We start from the raw sequence: 24,687 nt of genomic DNA, 5'->3' as shown, positions 1-24,687 counted from the left end.
ATGTGGTAACTTAGTAAATCGAAGCATGGCAACACTTTATATTTTTATTCAGTTTGCCTCGCGATTGTACAAGTGACGGTTGTTGCATAGTTTTTTTTATTTAGCGGCAATTTACGAAGTGACAGTTTTGTTTGTTTTTAATTATTGTGATGTGCAGTGCATCGATTCTATGAATTCATCTATCTATTTTTAATTGTATTGTAAGTATATTATATAAAATAACGTTATTATAATTTTGTTACCAGGTTGTAATGTGTATTTTATTGCGTAAACTTAATACTTGAATGTTTCCTTCAGCGATTATAGATTGTAATATTAAAAGCTTAAGGAAGTTAAAGTAGGTCTCATAAATTCACTGTTTATTTTAATATAAGAATTTTCAGATTTAATTAGCGTGTTATATGTAGTTTTATTTGGTTTATTTTGATACCGCTTTGCGGCGTTATTTCAAATATTTGACATTTAATTTTGAATGTAACTACTTTATTCATTATTTGTATAATAAAAAAAAATTCGAAACGTTCTGCATCGATTGAGGTCAAATTGTTACAAAATATAGGTCACTTTTTTACTTACATTCAAAGATTTAGAGTGATAGACATTAGGATAAAAAAAAAGTTTTTATATTCATCTTCATAAACCTATCCAATTCTTTAAAATAATATACTATTTATATAATATTTCTAAGAATAATGAGATTTTTTAAATTAATATTGCAAAAAATGCAGTTCTGCATTACTATTTCGTAGTTCTAAAAAAAATGTTGTGTGGTTTTATGAAACCACGGTAAAAGTGAAACTTTTTTTCACACTATAGACATTTAACTAAAAATTATGGTATTTGTACGATAATTATCGTAAGTATCGTGCGTCACGCGACATGCGCTACACAGACCAAAAAAATATACCTTAAGTATATTATAATAATTATTTTAAGCATGGTCCCCGAATTTCATTATTTTGAGGTGTCTTAATCGATAGCGGGTAGTGACTTTTCATAATAAACTGCTTTTCTTTTTCTACGAAAAAGCGTACCTAGGTAGTTTTTGTGAAAATTGAAAATGAACATTTTTTTTAAGGTTATTTTTGTACTATAAAAACGTAACTTTAACTTGAAGTAAAATCTTAAGCCATATAAGTAGCTAACTACATAAATTAAATAAAACGTACCGATAGCTTTTAGTACAACAAATACTATTTTTCAAGCAAATTTTTTCAAGCAAATTCAAGTAATGGGGATGGGATGGGATAATAATCCTATCCCATCCTATCCTATCTTGTAGATATTGGACTATACTACTACCTACTATTTATTTATTTGTAGGTCGAATAATTACCTAATGTAAATTGAAAAAAGACTTCGACAATTTCTTTCAAGATTGCAGTCTTATTTCGAGAAGCAGATATAGGTACCTACATACTTCAATTATAAAGCTGAAGAGTTTGTTTGTTTGTTTGAACGCGCTAATCTTAAGACTATACTGGTCCGATTTGAAAAATTATTTCGGTGTTGGATAGCTCATTTATCGAGGAAGGCTCACTTACTCATTTATCATTAATATGTATATCATCACGCTAAGACCAACAGAAGCGTAGCAATGCGGGTAAAACCACGGAGCGCAGCTAGTTATTAAAATATTCGAACAGCAACAACATTTATTATCTATACTAATATTATAAAGCTGAAAAGTTTGTTTGTTTGTTTGTTTGAACGCGCTAATCTCGGGTCCGATTTGAAAAATTCTTTCGGTGTTCGATAGCCCATTTATCGAGGAAGGTTATAGGCTATATATCATCACGCTATGACCAACAGGGGTGGAGCCACGGGGGTGAAACCGCGCGGAGCAGCTAGTTTTTAATAAAAAACGCGTAGACCCGCGTGCAAAATGTAAGCGCATGTTGTGTTTTTGTTTGCATTTCTTTACGTCGGGAACAATTAATTGATAGCAATTACATTCACTTAACATTTATGAGAGTCGCTTTTGCAATCAGACAAATAGGTATGTATGTCTGTCTGTTGATACTTGATCTGTATGTATCTATCTACTAATCTATTCTTCACACCTTCACTATCACTTATTTTTGTTACATTCCAATTACTATTGTAATAGGTACTTAATGTTTTGATATTTACAAAGGGGTTTGGGTAAAGTTGGCGTCGCGTCGTGATGAACTTTCGCGGCAACTGATGAAACTTGGATATTTTAAAAGAGCAATATATTGTTAGCAAAAGTTATTATGGATACAAATCTTGAAACGTATTAGGAAAAGAGATATTTGGTTTTGTATCAACATTTACCTAGATGATTTATTATAAGATTTTTCTGACAATGTCCATCACTGGCCGCGAAATGTCATCACGACGCCACTAGCCCATACAATAGTACCCAAACCCCTTTAGAAGTCTGAAGAATTCTCATCTATACTAATATTATAAAGCTGAAGAGTTTGTTTGTTTGTTTGAACGCGCTAATCTCGGGAACTACTGGTCCGATTTGAAAAATTCTTTCGGTGTTAGATAGCGCGGTTTCACCCCCGTGGCTCCACTCCTGTTGGTCTTAGCGGGATGATATAAAGCCAGCCTTCCTCGATAAATGGGCTATCTAACACCGAATGAATTTTTCAAATCGGACCAGTAGTTCCCGAGATTAGCGCGTTCAAACACACAAACAAACTCTTCAGCTTTATAATATTAGTATAGATTTATTCCACCATGATTCGAACCTTGGTCAATCTAAAACCAACCACTGCACTATAAAGTTAGTTCTGTAACGCAATAAATGGTAATATGACATTATAATTGTAAATTTAAATTATTCGAAGCGATCGGGTCACATTAAGGTGATGTATTTTAGTTAAAAACAATGAATCAGTCTTGATATTAATAAATAAATAAATAACTTCATTGCCACAATCTTAGAATAAGTAGGTACATCACTACATAGTATAAAACAAAGTCGCTTTCTCTGTCCCTATGTATGCTTAAATCTTCGAAACTACGCAACGAATGTTGATGCGATTTTTTAATAGATAGAGTGATTCAAGAGGAAGGTTTAGGATTCATTTAGATATTTGGTTTTAGACAAAGCGGGCGAAGCCACGCGCGGGGGAGCCAACAAAACGAGTGAGAGAAATCAAAATTAGGTTTTCCTATTATCTATTGCTGTCGCGCTATGCCTCAAGCCTCCTCCGAAAATATCTAGGAAAATTACGCAAATTCGACGTTCCGTAGTCCCCTTTTTCCTCCTCCAATACTGGACCGATTAAATTACTTTTTTCATAATTTAGTAGAGAAAAGTATAGGTACGATATGTTCCTACGTTTTGCTTTTTTATATAATGTTCAAAAGTTTGTTTTATGGAAGACGTTCCGTCTTATCTTCTTCTAACGGAAAATCTGTCTTATTTCTTACGTTTTGAAAGATTCATATAACATGGCTAAAGTAACCGTAGATTGATAATTTGATAGTAAAAAATATATTGCTCTAGTGGCACAATCCAGGGAGGAAACAGGGGACTACGTTTGTATGGAAAAACAGCTCTTTTGTTTGCTCCTAAACGTTGGTTTAAACTTATAGACCGGTCTTTAAGTCGTTTGTAATAAGACAATAATAATAATTATAAGTTTATCAGTGTAGATTAACTACCATACAAGTCATGGCTAGCACGTTCGATTCTCGGCCAGTGAAAGTAAAATATTATATTCATAACAATGTGACAAGGAGCGATCTATTTGAATTCACTTGATGGTAATCTGCGTTTTCGAGGTTACGAGGAACATACAAACTTTCTCTTTTATTTTGGTTTCAGATGTCAAAGTAAAAAATTAGATTTTTTGTGTGTTGCGATTTAACTGAAAAACTACCTAATCCATTTTAGAATTTATTTTACCTACCATGCAGTATACATATTTTATTATTAGCTATCCGCCCGCGGCTTCGCCCGCGTTTTAAAGAAAAACCCGCATAGTTCCCGTTCCCGTGGGATTTCCGGGATTAAACCTATCCAAAGTTACCCTCTATATGTGTGCTAAATTTCATTGTAATCGGTTCAGTAGTATTTGCGTGAAAGAGTAACAAACACACACACATCTTCACAAACTTTCGCATTTATAATATTAATATTAAAAATGAAAACCTTGTTGAAAATATTTCCTTGGTCACGGCATCACGCGTGAACGGGTGGACCGATTTCGATAATTCTTTTTTTATAATATTCCTTGAAGTACGAGGATGGTTCTTATGGAAAGAAAACATAAACATGTACCACGGGCGATGCCGGGGCGGACCGCTAGTTATAAGTATTTATAAAATCTTAATTCGTTCAGTCGTTGGTTGATTAACATTTAGGCATTAAAACTTGAAAATTTATAAATAGTGATAGGTATTAGCAAAATAGGTTTATTGTATGGAAGTAGGTATCTAAGAAATATAATTACCAAAGGCGATACAATCTTATAACTTGATAAATAATAATTGAAATACATAAAACTATAATGAAACCGCTTTATGAATATCATGAAATTAAAGTCTATAATTAGGTAATAATCGCGTAATAATATAGTAGTACCATTTCTTTGTAAAATGATAAAAAAAAGTTTTATTGAAAAATATAAATAGCTCTAATTTCTGAACATTTTCGCTTATAACTTTTTTTATTTATAGTTCTACGACAAAAAGTTACAGGACCAAAGTTGTAGAGAATTTAATTTGCAACAAATAATGCTAACAATTTTTCAATTTTTTTTATCAGATAAATAGTTTAAGAGATATATCGTTATGGGGGTGACAGACGTACGAGTAAGTACGCGAACTTGTGGCTCGACGACCTTTTTCGCTCGTGTGTCACCCCAAGTACGCGTATTTAAAAACCGTCGAGTAAGTTCGTTGACGATCCAACATGTTTGAAATTTTACTCGAAGCCCGCCTTGGCTCGCACGTCTGTCACCGCCGCGAGCCGAGTAAGTACGCGAACTTTAAAACCGCGACTTTAAAGTTCGTATGTCTATCAGCCCTTTTAAAACCATTTTAACCGCTATTTTCAAGATGGCGGCCGCGGGACAAGGGTGGCGACCCCACAAACTTGGCGATAGCTTCACACTGACCCTCAATACTTACACATCAAAAAAATAAAATTGCGTCCTCTAAAAAACACAAGGTTAGGCTTAAAAATATGATCTTTGTTTGTTGATTTGTCTGTTTTTCTATTTCTAGCTTAATAATTATACAGAAGAAAGAAGTGTTTTTTTTATTACGATTTAAGTCGATTTCGATTTTAAAGTGTTTGCCATTAGGCTAACGTTAGTTACGTTTCTTAGACCTTAGTGTGTATTATTATGTGGTCTTTACCGAGTAACGTTTTTTTTTTATCCCGAGCAAAGCCGGGACAAACGGCTAGTAAAAATACATTCCACATGTCAAAGGTGATGTATTTACCATAGATAAAAATACCATGACAGATAAAACTTGTCTATTATTAGGATCAAACGGGAAACATAACTATTGATAACAGCTTTCTTATCACAATATGTTTTTATAGTGGAAGGCGCTGGAATCATGATAATGGGAGAACCTTAACCGGCTTCGAAAAAGAGATAAATCATTGCAACAAGTACTAATAAAATATTATATTTTTTATGAAATCACTGCCAAAGTATCTATTACTATATTATCTACATACTAGCTTTCCGCCCGCGGCTGCGCCCGCAAAAGATATCCCGCATAGTTTCCGTTCCCGTAGGATAACCAGGATAAAACCTATCTTATGTGTTAATCCAAGTTACCCTCTATATGTGTGCTAAATTTCATTGTAATCGGTTCAGTAGTATTTGCGTGAAAGAGTAACAAACATCCATACATCTATACATATAATAAACCCAAATATGTGATTAAATAAATTTTTGTCTGTCTGTCTGTCTTTCTGTCTGTCTGTCTGTCTGTATGTGAAGGCATCAGGTAAAAACTTATGGTTCGATTTCGATGAAACTTGGTATAATCATACCTTATTATCCTGGGCATAAAATAGGATACTTTTTATCCCGGAAAAATACGTAGAAAAAAATAAATCTTAATTTTTCTTAATTTTTCCGCGCGGACGGAGTCGCGGGCGGAAGCTAGTAATACATATACACATACATCCATCCTCACAAACTTTCGCATTTATAAGATTAAGTATAGGATAGGATATAGGATATCCGTATTCCTTATCCGTAATCTTATAGGTAGGTAATATAAAAATGAATCCCAAAATGTGTTGGTAAGCGCATAACTTGAGAACGGCTTAACCGATTTCGTTAATTCTTTTTTTATAATATTCCTTGAAGTTCGAGGATGGTTCTTATGAAGAGAAAACGTGAATATGTACCACGGGCGAAGCCGGGGCGGACCGCTAGTAAATGTTTAAGTTGAACCCGTACCCGATTCTAAAAAGCCGCTAACCACTGAGCCACCATCCATTTTCCCACGTAATCATATCCGGTGGAAAATGGAAAACTGCATGCATTTGGAGCGTGAAACATCTACATATCTGCTAAGAATCGGGACATGACGGCTCATGAGAAGTGCAGCGTGCATCCATGGATAAAATAAAAATAAACATATATGCAAAATGAAATAATTCTATACCTAATAGAATATAATATAATATATATAATAAAGCTGAAGACTTTGTTTGTTTGTTTGTACGCGCTAATCTCAGGAACTAGTTAAATTCACTTTCCAGTGAATTAATAAAAAGAATTATATATCTTAAATTATTTTAATTAAAAAGTAAAATTACAATATACGTGTTATTATGAGCACGATGCTTCACAATGTGTTTTTATTCTAATATTATAATTTAAAGGAATAAAACGTTCTCACGAACGAAAGCACACCGTCAGCGCTTCACATTACATATAGCGTAGGGTTGTCACATAACTCCTCCCCCCGCAGATCCGCAACTATTTTAGGACATTGAGTGAAAATGTTGCGGCAGGATCAACTTCTGGGGCTGATGTTTTCTGTGTTTTCTGAATATTCATTTTCTTTGATTTGTAGCGACGATAGCACAGGAACATTGAAGTGGCCGCTGCGCTCAGTAGCTAAAGATGTAAAGTGGTATTGTCGTATGGTAGATGGAGTGCAGTCCCAAGGTTTTTTAGCGTTCTCGTCGGAATATTACTGATTGGTGCAATTAAAATTTTTGTAGGTGTATCTTTAATTTCATTATTAATATTTGTAATAGTGAGGTCGTCAGTACGTAGAGAGCAGTTTGTAGGTAACGTTGCTATGAAACTGCCTTGGAGATGAAGCTATTCCTTACGCTTGCAGGATAATTTAACCTTTGTGAGATGAGGAAAAATAATGATGTAGTGACTGTCGTCCAATTTCTCCATTGCTGGCTTAGTTAATGTTAGGCAGGTGGATTCACAGTCGCTGGATATCTCTTGCGTGGTGATGAGTTTTGCAATACAGTCGGGTGAACTTCTTGTATGATGATTTAGGGTCGACTTCACATAGAAACCGATTGCTCTTCGATTGAACTTCGGGCATTCAGCCTCTATGTGCACATATATATCTTTATTGGTCAATAGGGAGGTATGATGATATGATTTGTACGATTAAAGTGTGAGGAGTTATAATGGGGAATCTTAAGGGGAGTCCTTTCAGCGAAGCGGAGTAAAATTGGTTTGCAAGATCAAATTTTTCATGTATTTGCAATTATATGACGCTTCTAGAAAAAATAATCAATACACTTCAAGATATTTCCTAAAAAGTGTGCTAATTTGTTACACAACCACGTGTATTTTGGTCGATCATATAAAATCATAAAAATAGGCTAAAATAAAGATCGAAAACGAATTATTTATTAATGAAATTTCTGATTTTGGAAATAATTTTTATATAAGGATATGTATTTTGATGTACTGCAGAAAACGTGCTAAATTTTGGTTTTCTACTGAAGCCCTGTAATTATTAAATAAATATTATATCTCAGAACTTAACGTTGCCCAGCGTTTTCTTTACAAACCGCGCTGCCCGCTACCCCGCCAGTCCTGATCAGGCGCTTGCTAACGTAGGACCTGTGTCAAATTATCTCCGCTCGATTTTACGTTTTGAGTAACGATAAATTATTGAAAATGGGTAACAAAACAAACAAAATTCGGAAGAAAGCAGTGTCAGTATCAAAAAAAAGAGTAAACTTTAAGAAACGGTATGTAAATTGAGTAATATGATAAAAACGTAGTTACTTGATGACACAGAATAAAAATATCAGTTGGTCATAAAGTTTCACCTCGTATGCTTTTATTTCAAAACGATAAAAGCTGCGTTACTGTGAAATAAGAGTTTAGTTTATAATAATTTATTTTATATATATAATACTAGTGGTCCGCCCCGGCTTCGCCCGTGGTACATATTTCGCAATAAAAGGTAGCCTATGCCCTTTTTCGGGTATCAAAATATCTCTATACCAAATTTCATGCAAATTGGTTCAGTAGTTTAGGCGTGATTGAGTAACAGACAGACAGACAGAGTTACGTTCGCATTTATAATATTAGTATGGATTATTATTACGTAATTGGTGTATTATTTGCATAATTTTGGGGTATTATTATTAATTACAGTTGTTTATTTTAAGGAAAAAAACAATAATGATTATTAGTTAAAAAATAATTGATAATAGTCAAATAATAATGATTATTGACTTATAATAATTATTAATCACTACAGTAAAAGTTCCTTATTGGCGGGGTATATGTTCCATAAAATATATGCCTCGAATACAGAAACCGTGAATACGGAATGGTATGGGATTATAGGTTCTACGTTATACGTTCCTAGGTGACGATTGAGATTTTTTTCGTGTCTCATTTTTTTTAGTTGACATTATAAACTAGGAAGAGTGCAGTAGACGTTACTCGATCACAATTTTTGTAACGAATGTGAAAGACGAAACAATAAAACACGCAAAGCGGCTTTTACTATAAACGGAACTACATTTAAAAATATACTTTATTTATTGAGTTATAAGGTTGCTTCCATTCTGTTTATTTACGCTCCTTCTATGTCTCGTTGCAGCACCATACTATGCCTGATTAAATAAATAGATATTAGATAATAAATACAAGGGGAAGTGGGAGGCGGACACGCGCAGGCTCGCTCGCGCACCCTTCGCACACCTTACTGCCGCCACGTGATCGTAGTGATGTGACTTGACCAACGCTGTACTCGATAGTTTACAAGAAAAACTATATTTTAACATATTAATATTTGACTTTAATATTAAAACTCTTTTAAAAATAAATTAAAAATAATTTTGTGTTGTGTTTTGTATCATACACTTTCTAATATTATGAATGCGAATGTATTATAGTGTAAATGTAAAGTATGTAATGTTACGATATTATATTTTAACCGCTAAATTGATTTTTGAAGGTTTTGGTAGGTATAGAATTGATATATATTTATATTGTTTATTATTTCATTTTAAATTATTAATTAATTCTTATTTTTATTTAACATTAAATACTATTATTATTTGATTTATTATTAAAAAATAGTACTAAACCCGATCTTTTATTTTCTTAATTTTAATAGTTAAGAAGTCCACACGTTTTTTCAGATATTTCAATTATACATTTTTTTTAAACTACTTATAATTAATAGAAGACTTTACATTATTATTTAAAATTACATATATTTATACTTTCTTCATACATTTCTCCTTTAATAACATATTGAACAATATATTTTCTTATGTTACATATTTATTTACATAACTTATCGATAGCTCAACACGCAATTGATACCTACCCATCCCTATTTGTCACACACACATTTATATAGTATCTATAGCTCATCTGCCTTCGATGCGCACTAAGCAATTTGTGCAATACACGCGCTCTATACTATTCTAATATTATAATACTCTAAGCTTCTACTGGTAGCAGCAAGTAATATTTATTAGTTACACCAAGTACTTCCATAATTATGTTGTGCTAATTAATAAATTCCTAGTACCTACTTATCTCAGTTTATAAAGTTGTAAATGCTTACTTTATTTACTTTTATATTTACAATCTGACACAAACACTTTTACATTGCTTACATAATAAAAATTGATCACAATTTACTTTTGATATATTTTACACTGTGGCATAGCGCACGTTACGAAAAACAAACGACGCGAGGAGCGCGAGGAGCGCGAGTCACGCGAACGGCCCCCCACACTTCACATCCTAAAATCTTGCCTCGCGTTGAAATACCTCGCGTTAATATAATTACTATCCTATTTTTACTAAAGTATGATCCAGTGCGAATTATTCGCGGAGATCTACATTAATAATTTGTTCTGAATCGTAAAAGAAACGTAAAGTAACTAATATAATACTTAATATATCTATCCCTAACATAACATGGTGCGCTCGCGATGTACGCATAAAAGCTAAACTATCCTCTATATTTCTTATTACTAAAAGTAAATCATTAATATTATCGTCTAAGGAGTCTAGTAATTGCGCTAATTCTGTATAGAATCTAAACCATTTATCAATCTACGTTTTACATTGGTTTTAAAGCTTCTAACAAGGACGATGCCTTATCCAATTTTTCGTTTAAATGTTGAACCCTAATTTTATATAGTAATAATGTACGGTTATAATAACTAATTGGTCGCATATTTTAATGAATTTTGTTAATACATGGGGGTTACCATCAAAATCTGGGACCACCCTTAAGCATTTAAAAATTTCTTCCGTGTCAAACGACATATTAAAACTATCAATACTTCTAATACTATCAACTAAACTATTTCTCGAGGACTGTTGGGTATTAACAGCCTCGGTACCCCGGGATTTCCTAGGATGGAAAATCGTGAAGGTTTATTCTAAAATTAATATAGGAATATAATATAGGAAAGCAACACAATAAAATAATTCTGTGCAACTCACATTGACATGGTTTCTGTATCGATGGCTGGATACTGCTGATGTTCTGGATACTCGCTTGGGTTTTTAAAAAAACCGGTCGGCCGCGCGGGGCCTCGGAACCGATATTCATTTCGGATATCTTCCCGCGGGCGACCCGAGTATCCTACCGACTGCGCCAGTTAAATTCACTTTCCAGTGAATTAATAAAAAGAATTATATATCTTAAATTATTTTAATTAAAAAGTAAAATTACAATATACGTGTTATTATGAGCACGATGCTTCACAATGTGTTTTTATTCTAATATTATAATTTAAAGGAATAAAACGTTCTCACGAACGAAAGCACACCGTCAGCGCTTCACATTACATATAGCGTAGGGTTGTCACATAACTAACTACTGGTCCGAGTTTATTTATTTATTTATTTTATTTTTATTTTTATTTTTATTTTATTTTTATTTATTAATACTTTATTGCTCTTACAAATTACAAACTAGGATACATTGTAACAAACGGCGGCCTTATCGCTAAATAGCGATTTCTTCCAGACAACCGGTTGTACAGAGTTAAAAAATTATTTCGGTGTTAGTCAATTCATCGAGGAAGGCTATAGGCTACATATTATCATCACGCTTAGACCAACAGGAGCAGAGCAATGCGCGTAAAACCGCGCGGCACAGCTAGTAAATACATATTATAAAAGTGAAATAACGTGTCCCCTAGTGGGGTAAGGGGCAGATGCATAATGCATACATCTGTTTCACTCATAATTTTTTTTTATGGACAAGTAGGTCAGGCTTCTGTTCCTACAAGATATTTTTTTATACATTCATTTTTTTAAACAAACTTTCGCGTTAATAATACTAGCTTACCGCCCGCGGCTTCGCCCGCTTTGTCTTAAACCTAATAAATTATAATATACTAAAACCAGAAGCGTAGCGTGCCTTGGCGGGGCCCCGTATAAAAATTTGTTTGGGGGCCTTCAGGAAGGGTAAAGATTTCTCACAAAAGAAAAAAAAAATGTTTGCATAAAATTAAAAGAAATATTTATTCATCATAGGTAATTATCTATCTGTCACTTATTCCAAAATTTTTACAAACAATTCAAATTAAATATACACACAGGAGGCCACAAAATTGTTTTTTTCGACTTTTATCCTTTCTGAAAAAAAAAATTTTGGGAAGTTTTTAGTAATTTTTGCTTACGCACGTTGGAGGCCACCTTAGCGCGGGGGCCCCGTATAATTGTTACAGCAGATACGGCGGTGACTAAAACCTTCCTCTTTAATCACCGCATCAAAATCCGTTGCGTAGTTTTAAAGATTTAGGGACATAGGGACAGAGAAAGCGACTTTGTTTTATACTAAGTAATGATGATTAGTAGTAATAACATAACACTATGTAGAAACAGTTAATGTAATCTCAGTTAAATTACATAAACACTTACGGTATATACGTATTGCGTCGCAGATGTAATTATTATAATTATATAAGAATGTTTCCTGGTTTAAGAACCGCTTAACCTGGTACCAGATTACAGAATAGGTACTATCCAGACTTCAAACTCAAACTCAAACATTTATTTATTCAATAAGACTTCTTTTTAAAGCACTTTCGAATCGTCATTACATATTTTTAACATTTACCACCGATTCGGAAAGCAGTATAATATTCCTTATTGCCTTCCATTTATTGTAGGTACTATATTTTCGCCCACGGCTTCTCTTGCGTGCATTTCCAAAATTAATCAAGCTAAAAAATAGTTTATCAAACCCATTTGCTTCTTGAAAGTATACATTCTAAAGGGCATTATCTATACAAATATTATAAAGCTGAAGAGTTTGTTTGTTTGAACGCGCTACTCTCAGGAACTACTGGTCCGATTTGAAAAATTATTTCGGTATTAGATAGCCCATTTATCGAGGAAGGCTATAGGCTCAGTGTGGGTAAAACCGCGGAGCACAGCTAGTTTCTTATATACGTACCTACTATGCAATTCGTAGGTATAATAGTGGGTTCGATTCTGTGCTATTTTTTGAAGTTCGTCATTCAACGAATTAATAATTATCTCAGTTAGGATTCATCCATTTTAAATTTGATGTGAAAGTACAAGCGATGATTTATAAACCTATATTTCAATGAAAAAATGATTTTAACACGTTCACTGCGTAAAAAATAACAATGACTTCCAGCTGGTGCGGTGGCAGTCCAAAAAAGCACCCACTTGACTTTCTTAATGTGCGTGGCAGGCCCTTTCGACACGACAGCTCTGAGAAGTACTAAAGCTCTATTATCTTAGCCAACCCATAAAGTATCTATGATTTTTTTACAGTTTTGAAATCTTGATGAATCACTTGTCTATACATTGATCCCGTCCCTGGATTCTCATAACAGAAATTGAGAAATTAGCAATCGAAATTGTCAGGCCGACAAGGCGTGATCCCGCACCAAAGTGTAATTTTTATAGTGATGGGATAGTGAAAGAAAATAAAATATCGAGTCATTAATTATATTTAAATCTTATAAGCACTAAGCCAAACATAGTATAGGTAATTAAAAACAAAATTAAATACAATTCTTTTTATATAATTAACTTTAACTATTTAATGTGTTCTTACCACTATATATTATTCATAACCGAGTTATCATGATCCTACTCCTGTACATGACGAAGTTTTGTTCCACTCGGACTGATGTAAGTAATTGTCATTTATAGAATCAGGGTAGTCATATTTTTTTTCTTTTAGGGAAAATTTCTTCGTCATTTATGTCGTCGCCGAGAATACTATGGCGTTTATAATTTGCTGGGCGGATTATTTTATTTTCTAAAATTGTGATTTTGCTGGTGGAGGGCATTGGTTCTTGCTTTTGAAATATTTTCCTGTATTTAATTCGTTTAGTCTCTTCGTAATCGTCTTCAGTATCACTGTTACTTTCATTTTCTAGCGTTATTTTTTTTTACGATGCGCCATTTTGAAGTCGATGAGCGCGCGTCCTTCTTTTGACTGCACAACACTACTGGCGGCTCAACGCGTACGCATCTGCACAGTGCGGCAACAGGTCGCTACCGGTCACCCACCGAAACAGGCCCGCTCCCGCACTGAGGTAACATTTTTAAAGTCCTGTGCGGCGGAGGTCGAAAACGACCTGTCGCGTAAGTAAACTGCCTATATTACTACATTTCTTGTCACAATTCGAAAACTATATTTGTCTCTATCATGCTCGTAAAAATACCCAGAAAACCTGTTCCGCACAAGCGAGAAAGACCTGTTTTTTCCGCGCGCACGGTGATTTGCCACAGCACCAGGCCGATTGTGGGTGACCCGCAGTGAACGTGTTAAAGTAAATCGTGTCTTAATTTAAATTCAATTAGGGGCAATTCCGTTCCCATTCTTAGTTGGATCGCATAGTACTTATCTACATAATATTTAAAATACTGTAAGTAATCCTTAACATTTATATATTATGTCTAGATTTAATCTCGCAAGATTTGTAAATCACTACATAGTATAAAACAGTCGCTTTCTCTGTCCCTATGTCCCTATGTTCCTTTGTATGCTTAAATCTTTAAAACTACACAACGGATTTTGATGCGGTTTTTTTTAATAGATAGAGTGATTCAAGAGGAAGGTTTTAGTATATAATTTATTAGGTTTTAGACAAAGCGGGCGAAGCCGCGGGCGGTAAGCTAGTAATATATACCAGCTGGAGACACTTGAGGCGATAGAGAAGCGTGCCAAGAGGCTAATAAACGACGATGAGCTAGTAGGCAAAAAACTCCAGAGCCTCGCCCACCGTCGCAGAGTGGCAAGTTTATCGGTTTTTTACCGGATACACTTTGGAGAGTGCGCTGCGGAATTGCACGACCTAATTCCGCCATCCCCATTTTTCCATCGTTCGTCGAGGCGCACAGATTCCAGGCATCGCCACATGGTTGACGTTCCATGTACCCGGACAAAGCGGTTCGGATCGTCATTCTTTATTCGAACCGCTAGGGACTGGAACATGCTTCCTGAATCTGTGTTCCCGACGAGTACAATTTGGAGGTCTTTAAGAGGAGAGTGAACAGGTACATTTTAGGGAAGCGCGCTCCATCTTAGGCCACATCTCAGCTTACCATCAGGCGAGATTGTGGCCAAGCGCTCCCCTATTGTACAATAAAAAAAAAAAAAATATATCTAAAATACTGTAAGACCGCTAGGTACGTTATTACCGAGTGATTTAGATTCTATGCAATTTCTTTTTATTACATTTTACGTTGATAATTTTGGTCCACAATACCGAAATTAGAGCGAGCAATTTCATTCTATATTTTCAAGTTAAAGCCCTTTAGGACATAAACTTTTCTGTAGTGACATTACAATTGTGTGAATATGAAATTGCCACATTATTCAAGCAGCCGTTAAAAATAAATTATAACTGGCTATGTCAACCGTGGGAGCGCTTTGTGCGCAAATTATCCTACTAATATCAAACATGCGAAAGTTTGTGAGGATGTGTGTGTGTGTGTGTGTGTTAGTTACTCTTTCACGCAAATACTACTGAACCGATTACAATGAAATTTAGCACACATATAGAGGGTAACTTGGATTAAAACATAGGATAGGTTTCATCCCGGAAATCCCACGGGAACGGGAACGATGCGGGTTTTTCTTTCAAAACGTGGGTGAAGCCGCGGGCGGAAAACTAGTAGGTTATATTTGAAGCCTTTATACTCCTACGCTAATAAGTTTTAACTGATTGTGCTAAAAAGGGTTATGTATTTGGAGAGTATGTTTGTATTTGTGTGTGTATGTTAATGTATTGTCACAGAATAAATAATAGTAGCTAAACGCTACAGAACGGACACTCTCCGCCTCCCGCCAATATTAAACACTTACCTCACCCCGCACGATCAGACATAAAATGGTCCATATTTTTCTACAAGGACGATACGCAACGAAGATTGACAACATTAATCAAATTGACTTAAAGTAATTTTATTATTTTGGATTTGTGATTATCGATTTTCGTAGAAAATGGTTAGATATTGTGCTGTTTACGGATGTATTTCATCAGAAAAACGCGAATTTTTTTTTACGCTAGTCAAAAATGTGCCAACCATAAAGCGTTAACACACACATTTGCAGTCTCTACAGTGTGACTGTCAAAACGATAATTTTGTATGGAGTGTCCGGGGTGTGGTATTGTTTTAATTATTAATTGTGATCGTACTCAATATCTTCTTGCCTATGAAGACATTGATCACGAAATACATAATTAAACTAAAGAATTGGACTAAAGCAAAGGGGGCGCAGGACTTAAAATTTTTTTGATGGAGTTGGTGTCATTATAACACCTATTTATAATTGTTTTATCGTAAAGATTACTCTAATATAAGCATGTTTTATAGGAACAACTTTTCTCTAAAATCAAAAATGGCCGAGATATTCGCCCAATATTATTACACGTAGGTAACTAATCAACAGTTACGTTAGGTTAGCCGTTAGGTTAGGTTAGGTTAGGTTTCTTAAAAAAAAAACTACACAGAAATAGGAGCCCCGCTTCGCGGTTCTCCGTCGACGTTGGATCAAAAATTTTCTAAGTCCTTACTTTGCGCCCCCTTTGCTTTAGGCGGACCCACCACCTACAAAAAATACATAAATCCAGCTAATTAATATTCCAGATTCCAGAAAATGTTCCAGTACGAATATGAAAAGCGGCCCACTCCAACCCCGTGCGACAGTAGCGCGACGACGCGCGACTTTTACGCGCGCCGGCCTCTCCCGCCGCGACCGGAGTGCGACAGATTGCCTGCTAAACCTAGCGTGAGTGGTAGATTTAGTCGCAGTTTCTAAATAAAAAAGAATTTTAATGTTATTATTATTTGGAAACTTATAAAACATATGAAGAGTTTTCTTTCTGTCCATTTTTAAATTGGAGTTGGTCTATGTAATTAGTGCTTTACATTTAGAGCTATAGATTTACAATTTATTTTAAGTTTTGTGACATTTAGTTAATTATAATAATCTGAAAAAGATCAGGCAAATAAAGTAAATTAAACTTGATTCGATTGTTTAGGTGCATACGTAGTCGAGCGATCAGGCGTTGCCACCGTATGACAAAAAGACGCGATTATCCTGTCTCTTGTAGGAATTTTTTATTATTTATCAGCGTTAATATTTTTTTATGTTCCATGTTTGGTTATTAGCTAGAGCATCTTGCTTCGTAGAATACGACTAGGAGTAGAATATTCTTATCCAATGACTCTTTTTAGTTAGAGCCAGACCATAACCCTTTACTTTTAACATCTAGGTAAAAACCATTGCATTTTGCTTCATAAAATAAGATGTAAGGAAGTCCTCCTTTCCAATCCTACGTTTTTTAAGTTAAAGCATTTACTTCTTCTAAATAAATAAATAAATATTTTCAGGACAATTTTCACTCGCTTGTGTTATATATGGAAACCAGATGGCTGATAAACATACATGTATCATTTTAAATAAATACTTATATAGATAATTAACACCCAGACACAGAGCAAACATCTATGTTCATCACACAAATATTTTCCCCGGGTGGGAATCGAACCCACGACCTTTGGCTTGGAAGGCAGGGCCACTACCAACCAAGCCAACCGGTCAGCCAGTACTAGAACTCCTGTTGTTTCCAGGTACCTCTTAAAGTGTGGATAATAGCCAGTGCATCATGCTTCGCGGTGTGCGCTGTGTTAGTGCTCGCTACGGTCGTGGTCATTCGCTGGGGCACCACGGAGACATATACCGCTAGAGAGATATATGCTGAAGCACCGGCAAGTATTGGTTTATACATTTACTAGCTTTGCTTTGCGGTTTCACCCGCGTGGCTCCGCTCCTGTTGGTCTTAGCGTGATAATATATCGCCTATATTACTCGTGGATAATGTAGCTTTCGAATGGTGAAAGAATTTTTAAAATCGATCCAGTAGTTTATGAGCCTATTCATTACAATCAAACAAACAAAGTTTTCCTCTTTATAATATTAGTGTAGATTAGTTTAGATAAGAAACAATGTATTTTGTTAATTGATTTTACGCGAGTATTAAACACTTATGGCCTTACTCTTGGCCTTACTACAAAACAATTTAAACACAGACCACAGTCTAACTTTAAACCAGGGATCTGTCACTTCAATAGTTGTCTATGTGAAATACGACAAAACCCAGATATAGAGAACCTGCGCTTTAAGTTAAACTCAAAGTTTTTTTTTTTTTGGTAAGACAGAAGTTATTAACGGATTTTAAACGCTTTATTTTACTAACTAATTGTCATTTTATTGTTAAGAATAAATCGCGTTTAAAATCAGTTAAAATCGTAAATTACTAAAAACATTTAAGCTTACTAATAACATAAAGCTGAAGAGTTTGTTAGTAACGCGCTTATCTCAGGAACTACTGGACGAAGTTCTTTCACCATTTCATTTTTAGATTTCAGCGTACTGTATGTACCATGGATGAAGCCCCGCGCGCAAAGTAGTTAATGTTTTTAAACTCAGTTTGGGATATTATCTACATTGAGTAGAGAGATAGATACAATAAAAAGTTAGAAAAAAAATGTTAAAAGTTTTAGTGCGAAAAAAGCTCAAAATAATTAAATCTTTCTTTATATTACAGGAGCCGATATTCTCTTTCCCATACCCACAGCAACGACCAGACAAAACAACAACAGAAACCGCGTCCCAGGAAATAGACAACGAAATACAATTCCCGATTCTAGAAAAACTTTCGATATTCAAAAACATAGTCGCAAATAGGGATAGAAAGAATGACAATCTCGCTTCAAAACCTCAGTTACATCCCCTCCACGATACATCCTTACACCATCCGGATAGAAAAATAGAAAAAAAAGACAAACCAAAACTGCCCATAGACATCAAAGATACAAAAATACCAGACTTCAAACCGACCCTACCAGATATCTTTACGACTAGACAAATAAAACTATCCGACGGCTATATCACTGATTTACAACACAATGAATACGAAGATTACTACAATGATGAGAACCTATACGATGACTATATGCAAAGTAACACAATGACCAGTTATTTAATAGAAAAAGTTCAAGAGCTACACGAATGGATCACAACTGATCCCACTTTTGAAGTGAGTAAGAAGAAGGACGCTAATAATTTCGGACAAGTGTTAAAAGCGTTAAATGAGAGCTTAATCGAGGGTAATGTGACGATAATAATGAGTAAACTAAGGGATATTTATTATGGGGATAACTATACTGTGGCTAATAGTAGTAGGAAGATAATATTGACAAATAGTACCAATTTATTGTCGTTCGGAATACTGACGATGGATGTTATGCTGTTACATAATATTCAGCTCATGGCTTGGGAGAATCAAGTGAGTGTAACTATTTTTATAAGGTAGCTTACAATTAGATAATATTCATAGAAGCAACTGAACAGCGACGAACGCACTGGTGGCTTGGAAGTCACCTGAGTGGCGACAAGTTTCATTGTAATCGGTTCAGTAGTATTTGCGTGAAAGAGTAACTAGCATACATACATACTCATACATCCATCCTCACAAACTTTTGCATTTATAATATTAGTAGGAAGTAGGATTTTCATCTACTGAGACAAATTAAACTTAACAAATTCATGGCCATGAAATTTTATTGTTCATTTCAAGCCATAACGTGTTCAATATTCATAAGCATAATATAATTATTGTTTTGTTCATACTGATAGGTAGGTAGGTACTTACAATTTCAAACGCCATAACTAAAAAAAAAATTTGAAGTGAAACTTCTTTAGGCGTGTTGAGAGTATAAATTCATGGTCGCGTCATGGCAATACCGTCAATCATGGAGTAAGGCGACGATTTTGGTATCCTTGAATCTTGCCAAAGAAGTTTCACTTCTGACACGTGTGCTCTGCACCATGCACTTTCATTTTCTATATTTTTATATTGTTCAAAAAACATAAAAAGATTTGAACTCAACAGGAAGGTGCACGCAACAAAATGCTCAAAGATCCAGATGTGTTCGCGTTCAACGCTCTATTCATGGAACCCAGCAAGGTGGAATCGAAACGGAAAGAAGTGTACCATCACTATGAGAATGGTGTTTTTTCGTGAGTATTTATTATTATATTTGAAGTGAAACTTCTTTATCGGGGTTTGAAAAAAATTTAGTGTAACATTTTTTTCGTTACGCGTGACATTTTTCCGTTACGCGCCATCTTTTTCTCATCCCTACCACGCGTGATTCGACGTATTTCTGTAAAGTTGCATATAGTAAATTATTTCTTGAAAAATAAGGTCATAATTAAAGAAGTTTCACTTCTTACGTGTGTACACTAGTACACGCACACATTTTTTTTTATAGAGACTACAATTTTTTTTTATAGACTGACTAACCTAACACTGAACTATTTTTGTGATTTCTGGATAGGTAGGACTACCTTACCTATTTGAATTAGGATTGAACAAAATTTAAAAACTACAAAAAAATATTGACTATGGTCAAAGTAAACAATAAAAATGTTTTTCTGTATTAAAATATCGTTATTATAGTTAATTATCAATTGATAATTTCTCGTAAAAATATTTGCTCTTAGATTTTTCCATCCTGTATATTATTAAGAAAGTTATCAGAACATCTTGAAGAAATTTAGATTGTTTTTTTTTTTCAGAAAACGCCAAAACCTCCGGCAAGACCCAATAGATGAGTTTAGTATGGGAAAGAATCTTCTAGAAAATGTATTGGAAATTGGCATGAGCACAGCCAGGGCTGCCATACACTTGGGAAAAGCTTATAAAAATACAAAGTATGTATACTATTAACTACGCGTATATTATGTGTTGATGTCCGTCTGTAACTTGAAAATAACTGTTTTCTTAAATGTTTGTTTCTTACACGACGAGTTCGTTTAAGCTGACCTCTGGAACAGCTCAACTAGTTATTTCTAGAGCTATCATTGAAGGATAATCTCGTATAGTATTGTAGTATTTCACATATTTTATTATTATAAATCACGTTATTTAATTTTTTATACATCCATTCAAAAAATAAAACGACGTGTGTCACTCGGGGACTGGGACGGTTGCGCTATTGCATGCTATGCCTTCAAGCCACACCTCCGCCCGTCCCCGTGGGGAGCGTGAGGTTTTTTCGTTACGGAATTTCTCGATTCGGTCCCCGCGCTCAAGGCCCGCGATACAAGCTATGCAATGGCTTAACAACATAAATTAAATACATAAATGAATTTCGAATAATTCCTTCAAACAACAACAAGGAAAAAGATACTCCTACGCCTTGTTAAATTCTATGAAAATACCTAAAATACAGAAAGATGAAAAATTACCCACAATATCCTGATTATTTTTCAGGAACCTCCTAAACCAACTGTCAAACAGAGAAGCAATAAACGCAAACATACAAAACCAATTATCCCGCAACATAGATGGCAACACTCACGCGCTACATCACTTGCAAACGTCATACAATGACAGTTCGAGTGTTGCTAGTGATATATACACGGATTTGGACTGTGTGTGGATTTTGTATTGTAAGAACTTAGTTGTGACTGCGAAGTTGAACCCGCCGTATGGGACTATGGCTAGGATTAATGGGTAAGTGATTAAAATTTAATGTTTTTGTCAATTAATTGTAATTTAATTCACTTTATTTGATGACTACCTGTGCCGCGCGGTTTCACCTGCGTGGATTCGCTCCTGTTGGTCTTAGCGTGATAATATATAGCCTATATTACTCGTGGATAATGTAGCTTTCGAATGGTGAAAGCCGTGGGTGAAAGTATTTTTAAAATCGGTCCAGTAGTTTATGAGCCTATTCATTACAATCAAACAAACAAACAAAGTTTTCCTCTTTATAATATTAGTGTAGATTTGTCGCTAATTGTAATTGTATTTGTTTACTAGGTGCGCTCCTTTTATTCTTAGCGTAATGATATAATATTAGATTATATTATAGCCTATGCCTTCCTCGATAAATGGGCTATCTAACACCGAAAGAATTTTTCAAATCGGACCAATAGTTCCTTAGATTAGCGCGTTCAAACAAACAAACTCTTCAGCTTTATAATTTATGTATTATTATTACTTTCCGTATGTGGACGATGCGAAAGCGCTTACCTAAATCTAGTTGAATTTATCTAATACTAAATATTTAAATTTGAGTTTGAATTTTAATATTTATCAATGCAATTAGTTACATTTCTGTTTGATTGAACGAATAATAATTAATATTCTCATTTTCATCACAATGATTAATGAAAAAAATGAAAAATGAATTTGTTTATTAGCCTGTGTAGATTGCACACGTGTTTTCCTTTTTAACCTACGTTCCAAAAAGAGGATATTTTGAATATTGAATTATTATTATTCGTAGAATCTGTTTTTTTTGTTAATTTAATATTATTTATAATTTTTTTCCAGGTTAGCACTAAGAATGTTAGCTGGTGACTTAGCAGCAGACAGAGCGTTAGACACAATGTTGTACGAAGTTCTGACTGGCTGGACCGAGCTCAGATGTAATGATATGTTTCCCAAGTAAGTTTTATTTGTTCCCGAGCATTAATTTATTTATTTATAATTATAACAGTAAGTATTACACCAATTACATTAATAAAATTATACCACATTACAATAAATGAACAAAAATTAAATACAAATCAAATTACAATTACAATTTATAAATAAGAATGATGATGGCCGGTCAAGCTCTGCAACCGGCCTTATTCTTATTTATAAATTGTAATTTGATTTGATTTTAATTTTTGTTCATATTATAATGTAAGTCAGTTACAAAATAATAATTTTATTTTATGAAAGCGTGCTTTTTATTTTAAATTGTTTTTTTTTCAGATGCAGTAAAGCGAACGCTGCCGCCATTGTTCTAGACTCAATTATACAACCATTAAAAAAGTCACAGAAAACTTCAACATAATAAATAATAATTGATAGTATTATTTAATAAATAGTGTACACTATACTCAAGATTTTCATAAATTAGGGTGCTTTTTCATCAATAATGTGCGAGGAATGTGTTTGTAATGAACCAATCATATCGCTTCATTTAGTTTGAAGTTTGAAGCGATACTATTGGTTACAAACACATTCCTCGCTACACATTCTCGTACGTTATTGGTGGGAAAGCATCCTTATGCTAAAGTAAAGTGCATTTTTGTATGAAATGCTCTAAAAGCTGTCTTATTAAGTTATTAAACTTGACGTTTTGATCGTATTGTACTTTATAAAGCTCATTATGCCAGTATTTGTTTTCCTTATAAATAGTATACAATGAAATAGAAAATAGCAGTGTTATGTTTAAAAAAAGAATAGTGCTAATTGGCCGTAGATAAGCAAAAAGGATCCAACCCACAACATGACCGAAAATGAGTTAAATATACCAAACTGCTCGTCTAGGTCTATATTTTCGATTAGCAAAAACAATCCAAGTAAAATATGAATATTTTGACGTTAAATTGACACTGGGTACCAACCCACATGTATGGAGAAGCCATATTTTAGTTTCGTAAAAACAATCCATTCTTCTTGGATCATATTGTAAAACGTTCAGTCTAAGAAACTAACACAAAACTAAAATGTTTAAAAAAATCCAAAAGCATGTGGATCCTTTTAGATATTTAATTTTTATGATATTATGATGCAATAGATAAATCACTAAAAAGATTCAGAAAGCATGGATCTCTTTTGTTAAACTGAATTTTGTAGAAATGTATACTGGTTTAATAACAAAAACGATTCAGAACATTTGGATAGACTGAATATTATGTATTTAAAGCTTGAGGCGTTAGGCATGCATTAAGTTCACACTCCAAGTATCTTGATCGGGTCACACATCTTTGCCTTTTTTATACCGATTTTTCTAAAATAGAAGCACTTCGAAAATACCTGAAAAAATTTACGAAGCTGACGAACATGTCGAAGTAACAAAAAAAAATTACTCGCACAACTATCGATCACGCGCTCATGTGATCTTTATTACCTTCATTCAAGAATTGCCTATAGAAGACTGTAAGGTTTGTTGGGGATATAAATTATTAAGACTGAAATCGATTGTATGCGCACCTCCATCGACTAAACAGTTTAGTCATGTTGAATTCAAGAGGAGAATACAGCTCGACAGATCAGTTTAGTCGATGCAAAAGTTGTATGTATGGGCGGGCTCGAAAGGTAAATCTTCGGAGGTATCTGATAATGGTTTTCAATGACTATGGCCAAATGTTAAAGAAAAGCCCAATTAGACGATTTGGAGTCAATCTTTGACTATTTATCTAAATACTGCCTGGATTTCTATAAATCAATCCAAGGGGGCAATCCAAGACTTCATGACGATGTAGATATGGCGATGAACCGGACTTTGCACACGAAGAAGAATAGTAAATCGGATAGAATTAATATGTTTTATATAAATAATGAAAAAAAAATTGAAAGTTAGTTGTTTTATTTACGAAATAAAAAAAAAAATAAGGATCTTAGTAGCAATTAGCTACTTTGAATCGTTTTTGCGAAATGAAAATTCACTTATCATAATTGAAAATAGGTTTTATCAAAAAGGATCCTAACACACATTTAGCTGAATATTTCAAGAAATAAAACTAAATTCAATAAAATTTGTTTGTAAGAATAAAATATACATTGACACACACACTTTTCCTTAAGAAGCAATTAACACAAGCAAGTCTTTATATGAACAAACACAGGTTAAACTTCAAACTTCAATAACTCAAAAGTAACATTTTGTGGGTTGGATCCTTTTT

At 34.1% G+C, this 24,687-nt stretch overlaps 1 protein-coding gene across 2 annotated transcripts; it reads left to right on the top strand.

Moving 5' to 3' along the window:
* The first annotated feature begins 69 nt into the window (after positions 1-69).
* Positions 70-22,937, top strand: LOC123704762. Of its 2 annotated transcripts, none has more exons than XM_045653252.1 (9): positions 70-200; positions 16,582-16,716; positions 17,562-17,699; positions 18,539-19,279; positions 19,886-20,013; positions 20,575-20,709; positions 21,272-21,514; positions 22,340-22,453; positions 22,769-22,937. In XM_045653252.1, exons 2-9 carry the CDS (start codon positions 16,585-16,587, stop codon positions 22,848-22,850), a joined length of 1,713 nt encoding a protein of 570 aa, XP_045509208.1. In that variant the 5' UTR covers positions 70-200; positions 16,582-16,584; the 3' UTR covers positions 22,851-22,937. The 2 variants fall into 2 exon arrangements, with proteins under 2 accessions (XP_045509208.1, XP_045509207.1); XM_045653251.1 differs by having other exon boundaries at positions 16,575-16,716.
* The last annotated feature ends 1,750 nt before the right edge of the window (positions 22,938-24,687 follow it).

This window comes from Colias croceus, chromosome 30 (assembly GCF_905220415.1).
Source record: "Colias croceus chromosome 30, ilColCroc2.1".
Lineage (NCBI taxonomy): Eukaryota > Metazoa > Arthropoda > Insecta > Lepidoptera > Pieridae > Colias > Colias croceus.
This window is presented reverse-complemented; position numbering and strand designations above follow the sequence as displayed.

What these genes read in the sequence shown, in the direction of transcription:
- LOC123704762 (XM_045653252.1), top strand. Translation starts at nt 16,585, where the DNA reads ATGTTCCAGTACGAATATGAAAAGCGGCCCACTCCAACCCCGTGCGAC. An exon ending in GATTGCCTGCTAAACCTAGC is followed by an intron (nt 16,717 to 17,561) that starts GTGAGTGGTAGA and finishes TGTTGTTTCCAG; the next exon opens with GTACCTCTTAAAGTGTGGAT. An exon ending in AAAGCTTATAAAAATACAAA is followed by an intron (nt 20,710 to 21,271) that starts GTATGTATACTA and finishes ATTATTTTTCAG; the next exon opens with GAACCTCCTAAACCAACTGT.